Source organism: Lycorma delicatula, chromosome 7, assembly GCF_047948215.1.
Source record: "Lycorma delicatula isolate Av1 chromosome 7, ASM4794821v1, whole genome shotgun sequence".
Taxonomy (NCBI): Eukaryota; Metazoa; Arthropoda; class Insecta; order Hemiptera; family Fulgoridae; genus Lycorma; species Lycorma delicatula.
In genome coordinates, this window is record NC_134461.1 from 58,869,733 (window position 1) to 58,885,152 (window position 15,420).

Below are 15,420 nucleotides of genomic sequence, written 5' to 3' on the forward strand. Positions count from 1 at the left end.
TATGAAAACATTTATCACTTTTATTAGCTATCTGCACAATTCTAGTCATTGAAGTACAGGAAAGAAGTAAAAAAAAACTTGTTTGAAATTGCAAGTTACACGATTCATATTAATATTTATAAAAATATTGTTAGTTTTTTTGCTATTATTATATCAGTAATGTTACTTTCATACTATATTTTTTAGTGATGGCTAATCAATCAGATTCTAGTGTTGAAGAATTGGTGAGCATAGAAGAATCAGATATACCACCCACTCCTGATCAAGGTAATTAACCAATAGAATTTTTTTCTTATTAATTGTAATCTTAAATGATTCAAATTTAAAAAAATTAAATATTTTTTTTTTACAGTTAAAAATTTAAAAAAATGTTTAATTGGTAATTTACTAACCACTGTAGCATTTATTATGACATTATCAAAAATATTTGAATGTACATTCATCCTACATTTGTTTTAAATCTAATGAATAATTATTCTAGCTGAATTAATGAAATTAATATAATATTGCATTTCGACAAGTATGTTTTTATTGAAATATTTATTTAATAATTATGCAGTTAAATTTTCACATACACATTTTAATTATTGTACATGTTAAATTATTTCAGTGTCAGAAAGGAAAAGACAAGGTTCATCTAAGAAGTCTGTTGATAAAACAAGTGAGTTTATACATTATTTAAGTATCATTAAATTTAAATAGTTTTAGTATCATAATTTTCAGAATTTTATTTGTATGATTTACTAATATATTTAACACAAGTTCTTTTTCTTCCAAATATATATTCACTAATAATAAAGTAATCCTTAAATCTCATTCATGTAATCATTTCATATTTGTATTTTCTATTTAATACCTTAATGATGTTAAGTATTGGCTCATATTTTGTAGTAAAAATAATCTAGCAAGTCAGTTCAGCAAAATGTATGTTCTGCTAGTATATATAATAATTTCTGTGTTATACATTTAGTATAACAGCTATCCACTTTGTTTGTTGGTAGAAATAAGTGATAAATATTCCAGAGAATTCTGTTGTTTATAAGTCACTTACTTTTAACTGTAAAAAATAAGTTACATGTGTATCAAAGATTACTCAATGTTCGAGGGATATCTCTAAAGTAAAGACTGCTGTGCTGGGAAATTTATTCCTTAAGGTGGGCGAACCAGTGTCGATCACCGAGGACGTGTTAAAACCCATCGATGATGAAATCAGAAAAGATCGTCGGTCAACGATTTCCCACCTGACCCCTTCTTTTTCCATATGTATCAAGAGCTGTCGGATTGTTAATGACCATTTAGGCTTCAGAAAGGTTTGTGCACATTGAGTCCCCCACGTCTTAACGGAAAAATCCGACACGTCTTAACGCACAAAAAAATCTGAATGGGATCTGCTTTGAAATTTTTGATATGCTACACGGAAAAAGGTGATGAGTTCTTTAATTCAGTTGTTACCGGCAATGAAACATGGATTTCTTATTACCCGCCAGAGAGAAAACAGCAGTCAAGTGAATGGCGTCATCCTCTATCACCAACCAGACCAACAAAGGTCAAGCCACAACCATTTGGACGCAAACTGATGGCCACAGTCTTTTGGGATCGGTTTGTCAACCTGCTGATTGATTTCATACGACGTGGAACGACTATAAATGCAGAAACCTACTGCGAAACTGTACGTAAGTTACGGTTCACCATTCAAAATCAGCGACGTGGTCGGCTGCGTCGTCCTGCAGCACGATAATGCACGTCTACATGTTACGGGTCCGACACGTGATTTACTGAGAACATTTTAATGGGAAATTTACGATCACCCACCATATAGTTCGGACTTAGCCTCTGATTACGATTTGTTTAGGAAATTGAAAAAAAATTTGAGCGGTAAGCAATTCCCGGGTGACGATGTCCTTAAAAATGCTGTTAATCAGTGGCTAAGTGGACTGGCGGCAGAAGAATACGACGAATATATATTGAAACTGATGTGTCACTGCAATAAATATCTTCATTCATGTGGCGATTATAAAGAGAAGTAGAAAAGGTATATAGTTTAAGAGAAATAAAAAAATGTTTATAAAGTTTTGAGAATAAATCTTTCTACAATGAAACGGTCTTTACTTTAGAGATAACCTCTCGTACTTAATATGTTTCATCTAGTTATTAGCAATTTATTTATTACAGTAAATAAGTTAATTGTAATAAACGTATGAATAACATTTTAAATAAGTTTTTAATATAAATTGTTTTACATGTTTTTGTGATTTAGTACTTATTAGTATCATCTAATAATGAATAAGAAATTTACATTACACTACAACGGTTTTTTTTATAAAAAGATAGTTTTATTACATTGAATGCAAAGTAACAGAAATGTTTTAGCAAACAGATATTATTATAACAACTTAGTATGTTAGGTTAGCTTCTAAAATGTAATGGGAAATATAAAAATTAAAAGTGTGTTCTAAAATAGAAATATAATATTTTGTTAATTTGAATATTAACTTAAAATAATACTATTTATTCAAAACAATTTTACATCTTTCTTAATCTCTTACTTGCAAAGAATAAAGAATCATTCAGAACAAGACAGTATTTAAGTTAGTAAAATAAAAGTGAAATTAATTTCAGCCCATTCATTGAGGTAATATCATATTCAGAAAACTATGATCAGCTGATAAAAATAATTCATCCAGCTATATTAATTTAGATACATAATTTTATTACATATCTATAAAATAGGAAATTTTCTGTTGGCTATTCTTGTTTTTCTGTAATAAGATGGAAAGGAGAGTACAAAATGTTGAAAGTAACCTATAATTCAATCTTGTAAAGAGTAGGTTGACTTAAAAGCCAATGGTTAAGTCCTAGGCAACAAAATAAACTAACTTTATCTCCTAAAATTATTTGAAATTCATTTTAAATGACTGATTTTCTGTTCATGTCTTAACTGTATAATTTATTTTTAAAAAAAGGTTATGACAGATTATTTTTCTTATGAGTACTTAAGAAGCTGTTAGTATAATTACTAGTACAATAACAAAAAAAAAAAAAAATGGTTGAAATTATGTTGATGAAGACTAAAAAGCAAAATATGATATGTTACAGTGTGTAGGAATCAGAAAAAAAGAAATTAATTTTTGCTTACATAGTATGGTACAAAGTGGCCCTAAAATGTGTACTGTATTTATTGCAGTGATGAATGTCAATATGGAGTAATGGAAAATTTTAACCAGGGAATTGTTAACAATTTATACACACTATAGAAATGAAACAACATTGAGCTGTATAAAAGTAAGAATTATGTACTCTACTTCATATGCACATTAATTTTACATCTGGTTGTAAATAGTAACTAAATTATTCAGTGAGTGCAAGCAGAGGTTGGAAGTAATTTGACTCGTCATTTGAGTATGTAATCTGTTTTACATAATTTATTTCCCATTAAAGCTCAGTACCCGTACCTTGAGTTGTGTTTTTGCATGTATGAATCCCCAAATTAGTTTGCCTTTGAGCCGAGCGTAATTATTAAATGATTTTCTTATTTAGTTAACATTGGAACTGATTTTAATTTTTTAATTGTTATTAAATATTAATCACTCAATTTCAAAATACTTGAATGTTTTTTTTTCTATTTTATCTTTGAAAACAATTTGCGGTACCACCTTTATTCTTATTACCACTACCACTTTGATTTTAATTATTAAGTTATGGATTTTACATGTAAAAGTTAAAATGTACTCATATCTGGTTTTGTTTTAAATTATTACAATTTTCTCTGAAAACTATTACAATTTATAAATAAATAAGGGACAATTATTCATTTGTTTCAGCCAATGAAGATAATATATTCCTTAAGCACTTGGAGTTGGATCCACCAGGAGAAAGTGGTCCTGGTAAGGGAGCGGCATCTGTTGGAAAAGGAGGGAGAACACCCTTTACTACTACAAGAAAATTATCTAGACACCCTGGTACAAGTTTTGGTTTCTCTATAGCATGGACTCATCCTCCAAGGTACTCATATTAATATTAAATTGAAATTATTTACTGTACCTAAAGAACAAATTGAACAGGCATGTCATCATATTAAATTCATTAAAAATGGTTTTGTATTTTCACTCATTTTATCCCAAAATAAATATTTCATACAAAATTAAACACATTTACTTAAAAATCAAAAGATAAGTTTAGTGTGTACAATAAAAATAAAAGCTTGTGTTGGAGAAGGTTGAGAGTACATTACTACCATACCTGAAAACATTTACATCCATCTATTAGGGCAACAATAATAATCATTGTACTTTTATTTATGCAACTTTAATTTATTACCATTTTCATGTTTTATTAGTTATAATTTATTATTGCGTAACTAGTGTTATTAATTCAATAAAAGATTGAAAAAACAAGAATTTTAACGTAGACGTATTTCTAAACTAAACTGATTTTTACTAGTGCTTGAATGTATGTTATATCTGTAATTACACCGAATATATGTACAGTTATTATTATACAATTCCTACTTATACAATATTTAGAGTTTTCAAATTATTTTTTTTTTCATTGTTGATTGTACTATTATTATTATCATCACTTACTTGAAATTTGCATTATACATCTAGTCCCTGTGCAAGTTCACCATTTTCTCTCTCTTCATCGAAACAGTCACTTTTCACTATCACTGTTTAGGTTTAGATGCATGATAAATTTAACAAACATTTCATCAATTAGCGGTTCCATATTCTTATACTCAGTTTCAGCTTTATTACATGTTTGCAATATTCTAATCATCTTTATTCATTTCATTAATTTTTTCCTATAATATTAATATCTGAGATTAAAAATGTTGTGTTATTACTATCAACACATCTTTTCAGAGCTGACCATTCCATCTCAATCAGATTTAAATAGAGATGGTAAGGTGGAAATCGGAGAACCTGATTCCTATGCTTTTTTAATATTTCATCAAAATGGTACTTTATTTTTGAATTTCATTATGACATTGTGATTTAATTATGTCCTAAAATTGTGGTTTTAACATTGCTGTATTAAATAGAATATTGTTCTTTTCTAACCAAGTAATCTTGCCACTTTCTTATCATTTGAATTCGGAGGCTAAAGTGAACTGTGATATGGTGCATTATCATTAACACTGACTGAGCAAGAAAGACCAAAATTAATTTTTCAGATGCCGACTTCATGAAATTGTTGTTGATGCTGTCTGTGATAATCACCACTTTTTGGGTCGTTTTCCAAGATAACATCGCATTAGGAATGAACCCCATTTTTCCTCCAGCGTGGATTATGATTAACTGATCACCTATATTAATCAGCACTTTTACTACTGCAGCACTGTCATCTGAGCACGAGTTTTTCATCAAATGAGATGTTAAAATATACAATGTGTCCGAATAAAGAAGCGAACAATTTTCTTTTTTGCAGTCAGTCATTTTCTTAAATATTCTACCTCTTCCACCTGATGTCTTCTTTCTGAATCAAAAGTTTCCTTTTATTTTCAGTTTTACACCACTTATACCCTAACTCTTTCAGGATAGCTCCTAGTGTAATTTTAGAACCTTTAAATTGAATACTCTTGAAATTCTTCATGTAATTTATTTAATGTGGATCCTTATGTTTTGCGTGAAACTTGTTAATAGTTCATCCTACAACGGCTTGATCATATCTGTCTAATTCACTAACTGGTTTTGAACATTGTTTATAGTTTTTTAGTGTGCTGAATGTGCATGACTGTGATTTTGATTTAAGAAGATTCTGCTTTTCTTTTTGGAGTTTTTGATCATTTAATTTTGAAATCCCACAAGCTGCAGCTGCAGCAGTTCTTTCTTCACATTTTTGAATGTGTATTAAATGTTTGTAATATTCTAATTTTCCTAACTTTATAGCTTCTTTCTTCATAAAATTGTACACATTATTAACTATTTCACAAGTTTCACTACCGAGCTTGTTATTCCCTTCATAAACAATGCATATATTAAATTTGCTCCAAGTTTTCTCTCACTTTCCACCAAAAAATTCCTCCTACTCTCCGCCCACCCAAATAAAAAATTGGCTCAGCCTAAATATCATTTTATGATATATCCACCTTATCATCCATTTTCTTATGAAGTTTTTTGTTCATTATTCTTTTTATTTTTTTTTTGTTCGTGTTTGTTTTTTTGGTCATTTAATTTATGACTCACATGATGGAGTGTAATAATAACCTTTTAATACAAGTATAAACTATTCATTTTTGTACTGCATACAGTAAGAAATATTTATAAGTACGCTAAATATTTTAAAAATAGTAGTCTGTAATTAAACAAAATGATAATAATATTTAATTGTGAAAAGAACTTTGCTATTTATGAAAATAGTTAAAACACACTGCATTGCAGAATACTAGTTTCTGAATTAACCTAATTTTATGAGAAAAGAGTAGTATAATACTCTGCACAGCGACTGTCTGCCTTGTGCAAGCAAATTTTTATTCTCATTGTACATACTGTACACTTTTAAAATGCAAGTCTATCCAGTCCCAGCTTCATTTTCTTGTCACGTGTCTGAATGATTTAATTATTACATTATCATAATGTAAACATGTAATCTTAATTATTACATTATCATTAAGAATGGATTCTATTTTTCATTTGATCAATGTAAGTTTACCCTTTATATATTAAATTCATACATTTCATCTTAGTAACCAGGCAATCTAAAGTTGTACTAAAGTGCAATGGCCTTCACTTATAAACATAATAATTCCAGTATTTTGGAATGATAAAGTTATAAAAGTTTTAAATAAACTTCTTATATAGCCTATTTTTGTAATAATAATGATGTAATATTGTTTTTTTTGTCGATTAATTCATAGTAAACCTTTTAAAATGTGTACCAAAATAATTAAGATGTGGCATATATATTTATTATTTTTTTTATGCCATTATTATCAATTGGGTTGTTGATATTCTTTATTCCACAAAATGTATTTAGTTTTCTCTAGAGATAAAGTTCAAAAAGATTGATTTAAAGCAGGACCTCACTTTTTTTGGTCATAATTAACTCTAATAAATATAAGATCATCTGAAAATGGAGTTCACATATTTTGAAAGAAAGTTATTTTACATTAAAAAAATGTTTCCACATTCTATCATACTGATAGCTAAATTAATTTATACAATTAATTTGCATAATTTTTGACTACATGTTTACACTTTTCGATCAGGAAACACAATACCTTATTTATTGTATAACAAAAGAGGTTAATTCTAACAAGTTTTTATATTTGTTTATTTGCTTTAAATAGATTTCCTTTGAAAGTTGAGATAAAAGTAAACATGATTTAAAATAAAACCAGTTTTTCAGCCAAATAAATGATATGAAAGACTTAAGAAAATTAGACTTTTTTACCTTTAACTACTATTATATTATCATGGAATGTACTTTAGCTCATTTCACAATAATTTTTTTCCTATCCTATCCATTTATCTTTTAAAAAGTAATTTCGCTGAACTGTTGTTTTTTATTATAGTTGTCATTTTTAAAACAGCTTTTTCTAAATGTCATTTTTCATTGTTTTTATTTACTAAATAAATTTCTGTGATTGTTACTGGTCGAAACAGTTGTTTTAAAGCTGTTCATGATTAGTAGAAGTTAGCTTATAACTTAATTAATAATATTCTTAGAGTGTCTCTGAAAGGGATTAATAAATGCTTATATTATTTGATTGTCTTTTATTCTTACATTTTTGTCATTAATTATGAAATTTAATTGTTTACAGGGTTGAAAGAGTGGAGTCTGGATTACCAGCAGATCATGCAGGACTGCGACCTGGTGATTATGTCATTTTTGTTGATAAAACAAATGTGGTCACTCTACAAGAAGAAGAAATTCTTAAATTAATTAAGTAGGTTTCATTTATTTTTTCACATTCTCTTGTTTAATTGTTGTTTAATATGTGAAAAAATGCAAGGAGGTACAAGTGTAATTTTTATGCAAAGAAACTCAACTCATGACAGCCTGGCATATATTATACTTTTAGCTACATATTTTTAAAAAAGTCGATAAACTGTTTCAGTAATTATTGTTTATCCTAAAGATCCATCTACAAAAAAAGTTTTTAATAATAAAATATTTTTCACTAAATTTTAGGAAACTATCACCTTTAGTTTGTTTTTTTAAATTTTCTTTTAAAAGTGGTTAAATGTTACCACGAATACTTAAAGGCAGAACATCAATACTTTGAACATATTCTCTGATGCATATTAAATAAGTAATAATAAAAAACTTTTTTTTGTTTTACTTTTAGTATTAACTGCTTCCTTATTAGTATTTGGGAAAAATGACTTTTAGCCCAACCACATTTTATATAAGCAAAACATAATGTATTTGAAGGATTAAAATTTCACTATTAATTTTTTGTTTTTGTTGATTGATGTATATATTTAAAAAAAAATTATTTTCTAATTAATCTGTTTTTATTATTTAATCTATTATGTAGAAATTGTAAATGTTAAATATTGATAAAAATGAAACTATTAAAAATAGATTATTTATGATGAACTGATGTTTGGTTATTGTTCCAATGGTTAACAACATTAAAAGAACATTAGAATAGTTGTAGTTAAAATAACTTGCAAGTTGTTTTACTAATTAAACTTATAAGTTGTTAAGTGTTGTTGTTATCAATATAATTTTTTAATTGTGAATTTCTATGGTGAAGGATAATTTTGGATTTAAAAGAAATAATTAAGAAAAGTAATAATAATATTTTATCTGTAATTTTATTAAATTCTGTGCAATTTATTTAAGATCTAATCAATCTACACACAGGGACAAAGCAACATTACAGTTTGTACTGTAAGTTGGTTAATAAACAAGTTAATTGTTATTTTTTCCTGTTTTTTATTGTGAAATTCAAAACATTCATGTTTTTCTGATGAATTAATTGTCATAGTTGGTTATTTTGCTTCTTGATTACATTTTTTTATGATTTAGATAGTTTTTTTAATACTATTCTATGGAGTTAATTTTATCTGTGGTTTTTTAACATGTTTTGTATTGAGGATTAAAACGTTATGGAATAACTATTCTAATTACATCTGTTATTAAATATTCCCTATCACTGCAAAACTTTTGGTTTTTGTAGTACTGAAGGATACTGAAGTAAAAAACTAACATCATTCAAAATGCATAATCAGTACTATATTTTTCAAAAGAAAATAATATGTTGTTCACCATAGATGTTTTCATGTAAATATATATATGTATATATATTATACGTCTTTATTTTCAGGGCCTGTGGTAATAATTTAGTTCTTGAAGTATATCGTAAAACAAGTGCTAATGGAGTTGTTGGTAGAGGTTCATTGGCAGCTGTTGGCCTTCCAAATCAACCACATCGATCATCAACAGCTTGTTCTGCAACAACAACTGCAACCACTTCTGTTGAACTTAATAAAAGACGGTTACATTTGCCTCAGGTTACTTTCACTTCTGAGGTAGGTTCTGGTATCATTGTCTGACAATAATTATTGCACAGATTTTTCCTCAGTTTTCCTGAAAGAAGTTTTTTTAAGGATTTAAAAGGTATTTTTTGAAACCAATGTTTTATTTTCAAGCGTATTTGTATTAGAAAAAAACAGTGTAAACTAATCTCTGAATTATATTTCTTTTCTAATTTTTTGTTTTATTTGAAACTAGAATTTTTCAAAAAGTGTTTACTATAATAGATTCAATAATATATTAATAACATATATTATATATATATATATATATATATATATATATATATATATATCAATCACATTGGTCTTGAGTTTTGTAATTCTTTTAGAAAATTAAAGAACATTCTACTTTTTATGTCGATTATATTCTATAATCTTATTAATTAGTTATGGGAAAAATGTTTCTTTTTTAATATTAATTTGTTTAACGTAATTTAAAAATTAGTACCAGTATATTAATTTTATTTACAGTTTGTAAATAGTAAAAATTTGATGTAAGCTCATAACATTTGAGGAGGAAAAATTTGTTACTTTACTTTTATGTAGTTACTTCAGTAGTTACAACAATTAAACTAACACTTTTTAATTATTTACAATTAGATCAATTTTATTTTAAAATCTTTAACTGCTACAAAATGTTACTGTATGTTTTCTATGTTTTACATAAAACTTATGAAATTATTATTTTTTATTTAGTTACATCTGTTAGAAAATTTTAAATAAAAAAATATGTTGTTTATGTTTGTTTTTCACATCAGCCATTTTTTAAATTTGCATTCTGTTGATAATTTTTTTATATAAAATATTTTTCTTTTAATTTCAATTAGATAAGCTTGGTTAACTTGAATGATTTTCATGATCTACATTAATGCTTGATATTAAGAACAATCCAAGTAATTATTTTTAAAGAATAAGTTCTTACAATAAAAAATTAGTTAAAAAAGAGTTTAATACTTATTTTAATTTTAGCCTATTAATTTATTTTATTTGTTATCAATCAATTTTTATGGTTTATCCATCCATTTTTTTTAAGTATTAGTATGTAGCCTTTCTATCTCTATCATTTTACTCGATTAACATACTCAACGGTTCTTCAATGTTAACAACCTCTTTTTAAATTTTTTTAATGACCCTTTCTGTGCAAAAGTCAGAGATATCAGTTAAAAGGGGTTTCAACAGTATTTATAGTTCATGGCAGTTTTGTTTATAGCCCTTTATTAACTCTTGAGTATTGTGAAAAATAATAATTAAATTTAATTAATTTGGCTTTAAAAAAAATTAAATAATACCTGAAATTTTTATTTTTTGTTATAGAAGTGAATTGTCATCAAAAAACTTGACAGCAAACTATTATACTATAACAAAACTGATATAGTAAAAATAGAATATCAACTTTAATTTAGATTTATATCTTGACCCACAACAATAAAAAGACAATAGATATAGAAGCTTGAAAAATGTAAATTAGAATCTTTAATTTAATTTAAGGAGTTTTCAAATTGTTGAAAAATTGTATTATAAAGATTGGTATTTAAAGAAGAATTTCTGACAAATTGACTTCAAAGCAAGTTTACCTGCAAATTTTGTAAAATGAATCTTTGTGAAAATGGATGTTGCAAAAATTTCTTTAATTCTAACAATTATTATTGTATATCTGCAATGTTTTTGCACTGTATAATATTAAGATTAGTTTAATGATTATAAAATACAATTTGTTTTGTCTTTAATGAGTTTTACATGATTCATTAAAAGTTACAATTTTAAGTTAGTTGGTTGATGTGTGTTCTCTAATTTTATTGTAGTAATGATTTATTTAAAGCATGAGAAGAATTTTGTTTGATTTTTATGTTATTTAAGTATTAAAAATTTATCATTGTATGTATATATTTTTAGAATTAAAAATTTATTTATTTTCGGTCATATAACTGAAATTTATTCACAAATTTAAAATGTATACTTAATAAAAAAATCAAAATTTTTCATTATGTTATTGCATGTAAATATTGTTTTTGTCATTGTCATTGTTTGTTTATTTTTATGTTTTTTTTTGCACTGTTGTAAATTTTTATTCTACATTGTTTCTATATTTTGAACTTAGTATGCAATTAAGTGGCCAGTATTGTTTCATTTTTAGGGAAAGATTAAAAATTAAGATAATGTCAAATAATATTGATACTTTAGTATATTTATTTATTTAATTTTTTTTTGTATTTTTATTTATTTTATGTACAGTATACCTGTGTATTTAAGTTGCATAATATCATAAGAGTATTTCACAAAAATTCAGTCTGATCAGCCATAATGAATGCTAATCATATTTCTTGTAATTGTTGTGTCATTGTGATAATGCAATAAGCTAATTGTCAACTATGATAGTTTCCTTAAATTCTTTATTAGTATCCATCAGCATCATTAGTCAAATTAATTTTAGATGACAAATAATACTAATAATTTTATTTTCCATTGAAATATTCAAGAAACTTTGCCAAGACTTAAAACATATTTATTAATGTTTAATGAAACATGTTTATTAATTTAATTTATTCAAATCGCATCAGAAGTATTAGAATTTCAACATAAATGTTCAATTTTTAGCCCTCTTTATAATTATTAACTCAAACTTATAAATTAAATTTTAATTTAGTATCATAAATAATCCATTAGTTAGAACATGAGAAAACAAGACTTTATTGTCATGTACTACGAACAAGAAGCCAGTATTTCCTACTTGGTTATTTAATTTATATTTAATAAACTGAAATTTCATCTACCCATATTACCTCGTATATGATTTATAAAGAGTTTAGAAAATGTAATCTTATTTAAGACAAAATAATAGAAAAAATATTACATTTGTGTTGCTAGTATCTCAATGTGTAATATTTCTTTGAAAGAATACAGCTTTTTTTTTTAATTTTATTAATTTCTCTTTTTTTATTGTATGTTCAATCATTAACTCCTCACCAAATGGACCAATTTTGATGCTTCTTATTTTATTTTATTCTGTAGAGGAAGATTCTTCGGTGATTCTGTTTTAATAGTTTCACATAATTTAAGCAGAAAATTTTTAATTACCTAATGAAGAATTATTTATCTACATAACAATTTGAAGTTTTTTTTTTTCATTATAATTACTTATTATTGAATTATAGCGAAATAATATATACTCTGATCTTATTCTTATATTCAAAATATTGTAACAAAAAAATAAGATAATAAAATTAGAATTATTTATTTATTTATCATATGGTAAATGGATGTGTTGTGTCCAAAATATTAAAACTAAACATTCAGACAATTATAATAGGAAAGTATTCATAACTAATTTACCTAGCCAGCTGCAAGAAGACACGTAGAATTGTATTGAATATGATCTATTTCTTTGATGCCTATCAAAAGTGACAATGATGCTGACTATTGTTGTATAGTCACATGCTTTATACTTTATCTTTACATGTTATTATATGATTTTACTTTTTATTTTAGAATTGAGTCAGTAAGTATTCCTGGTTTTACTTTATTCTCTCATAAACAAGTTTTGTACAATTTAAAAGCAAAGTAACAACCCTAATAAGTTCTGTGGAGGAAACAGGCCAAAAAACCTCATATCCAAGATATCAGATTTCTACTAGTCTTACTCTTAAACTGAATTACCCGAGTTCCTCCCGGTACTAGAAACCCAAAAAGGAATCTCAGTCAAACTTCCAAATACTCTTTCAGATGAAATTACTTTAAGTTGAAGTGGTTTTAATATTTATTCCTTTAAGTCTTTACTTAAATATTCCTATTCAGTAAATAACAAAAAAAAACTGTTCCCACATAATAGGAGATGAAACCTCAATTGAAACAAAAAAAAAAGTTCCTTGAATATTGTTTAAAATTCTGTTTGTTTTAATTTTCATCTGTTAAAAAATGTTTTTGCTAAAATTTACTCTCAGCAAGTAAATCATTAAAATACTGAAGGAGGCTGAAACCGTTTCTGCTTCGAAATGAAAAAGAAACTTCCAGTTAAAGTTCTTTAAAATTATTTTCATTGAATTTTTTACTAGAATGGATCCTGAGTATGCAAATTAAAAATAATCACCAAAATGGGAGCAATTCAAGTCTTTTGTTCTTTATTTGTTTTTTTTTGGGGGGGATGCAACTGCATCCCGAGTGAGTAATTGTCAAAAATGTATTATTTTGTCATAAGGATCAGCCCATTATAAATATCAGGATTTGGCATTTCTCTGCAATCATAAAAAGTAATCCTTTACAAACATTAAAAGATACAAATAAAAATATTAAACCCACATAATAATAGGTAAAAATTGAAGTGATAGGTCTTTCCATTTGATTTTGATAAAACACAAAAGAAAGTAAAGTAACATAAAAATCAAACCTATGTATATAATTAATGTAATTTATTACAAAACTCAAATTATACATATATAGTATGTAGGTAGCATTTGCTATCAATAATTATTTCACTCTCCTACTAGTAAAAGATGCAAAAATCAAATTTTAGATTAAATTTTTTATATCTATAGAACAAATGAGTAATCTTTGTAAATAAAAAAACAAAGGAAATTCACATTCTCTTCTAAGTATTAAATGTAAAACTCTACGTGCCATCTGTAACAGAACACAACGTAGTAGGAAATTCAAAATGTTATTAAAAAAAAAAATTGACACTAAAATTTAATAAACTTCAGTCATTTATTATAATATTTTGTGAAAAAACTATTGCCTAAGTCTTTCTCAAAATGATCTAAAAGAGTAATATCTATTTTTTTCATTTAGTAACAACCAGAATGTATCCAATAGCTGTTTTTATCCTTTTTATTATTTTTTTTTGACAAACATTTTTTTAATTTATTTTATGTAGTAGTTAAAAAAACTGATATTTTATTACTTTGATTTTTTTACAAAAAAAGTATTGTATTTTTCACCTACTTATAAAATCTGTGAAATAACAAAATCTCCTTTTATATGATGTCTTGAAAACAGTTTACCCAATATTGTTAAATGAGATAATCAATTAAGTTTATTCGCTGTAATCATTATTCTTATCCCATCCAGAAAATATTTAGTAAGAGAAACTAAATATTTAAATATATGAAAAAAAAAATTTGAGTACATGAAATGTAACACAATAAAATTTAATATGATGTACTTTTAAATATTACTTCCTCCTAATAATATAATTTACTGGATATATTTATATATAAATATTCCTGCAAGTTCAATTAATACTATGAAAAAAAGGATTATTTAGATTGGCCAAATGATTTTTGAATTTTGAGCAGACATTGGTACAGATTCTTATTTATTTATTGGTACATTTTTATTTATTTATCAATGAAGTTTACAATCATCCAATTAAATTCACATTTTGTTAAGAGTTTTTTCAAGTTTGATTTTCTGTTTTTTGTCTTTATATTGCAACCTCAACCATTCACTCACATGAATTCTAATAAATCACATAAAATTAATGATATATATATCAATAAAAAATCTGATCTGGACACCACATAACTTCCTTGTACGTTAAATTATAAAAATACACATTTAAAAAAAAATGAAAAGTACCTAAAATTTTATTTCATTAATAACATCTGATACTTTTTCATATATAATTTTTTATTGTTATTAATGAATTATTATTTATCATAAAAATTTTATTAAAATCAGAGGTTAATAATTATTAATAAATCAATATATATATATTTAAATTAAAAAAAAAAGAGATGAAGTCTGATTCAAATCAATGTGCCTTCCCTTTGTAAGATCAAAATATTCTATTAATTAAAATTTTATTTGGCTATAACTCTGGAACTAATGAAAATTACTACCACTTATGATATATCGTTGAACAATAAGAGCTTATTACTGCAGTTAAGAAAAAATCCAAAATCAAAGTTTGTTTGAATTTTGGGCTTTTTGGACTCTT

At 25.6% G+C, this 15,420-nt stretch overlaps 1 protein-coding gene across 1 annotated transcript in view; it reads left to right on the forward strand.

Annotated features, from left to right (window-relative positions):
- The window catches only part of PsGEF (Protostome-specific GEF), a 239,421-nt gene that overhangs the window by 117,327 nt on the left and 106,674 nt on the right, over positions 1–15,420 (forward strand). Inside the window, exons 11-15 of the mRNA XM_075371997.1 lie at positions 187–267; positions 611–661; positions 3,822–4,002; positions 7,763–7,888; positions 9,278–9,482. Of these exons, the coding sequence (XP_075228112.1) occupies positions 187–267; positions 611–661; positions 3,822–4,002; positions 7,763–7,888; positions 9,278–9,482 (644 nt within the window). The remainder of the gene's footprint in view (positions 1–186; positions 268–610; positions 662–3,821; positions 4,003–7,762; positions 7,889–9,277; positions 9,483–15,420) is intronic.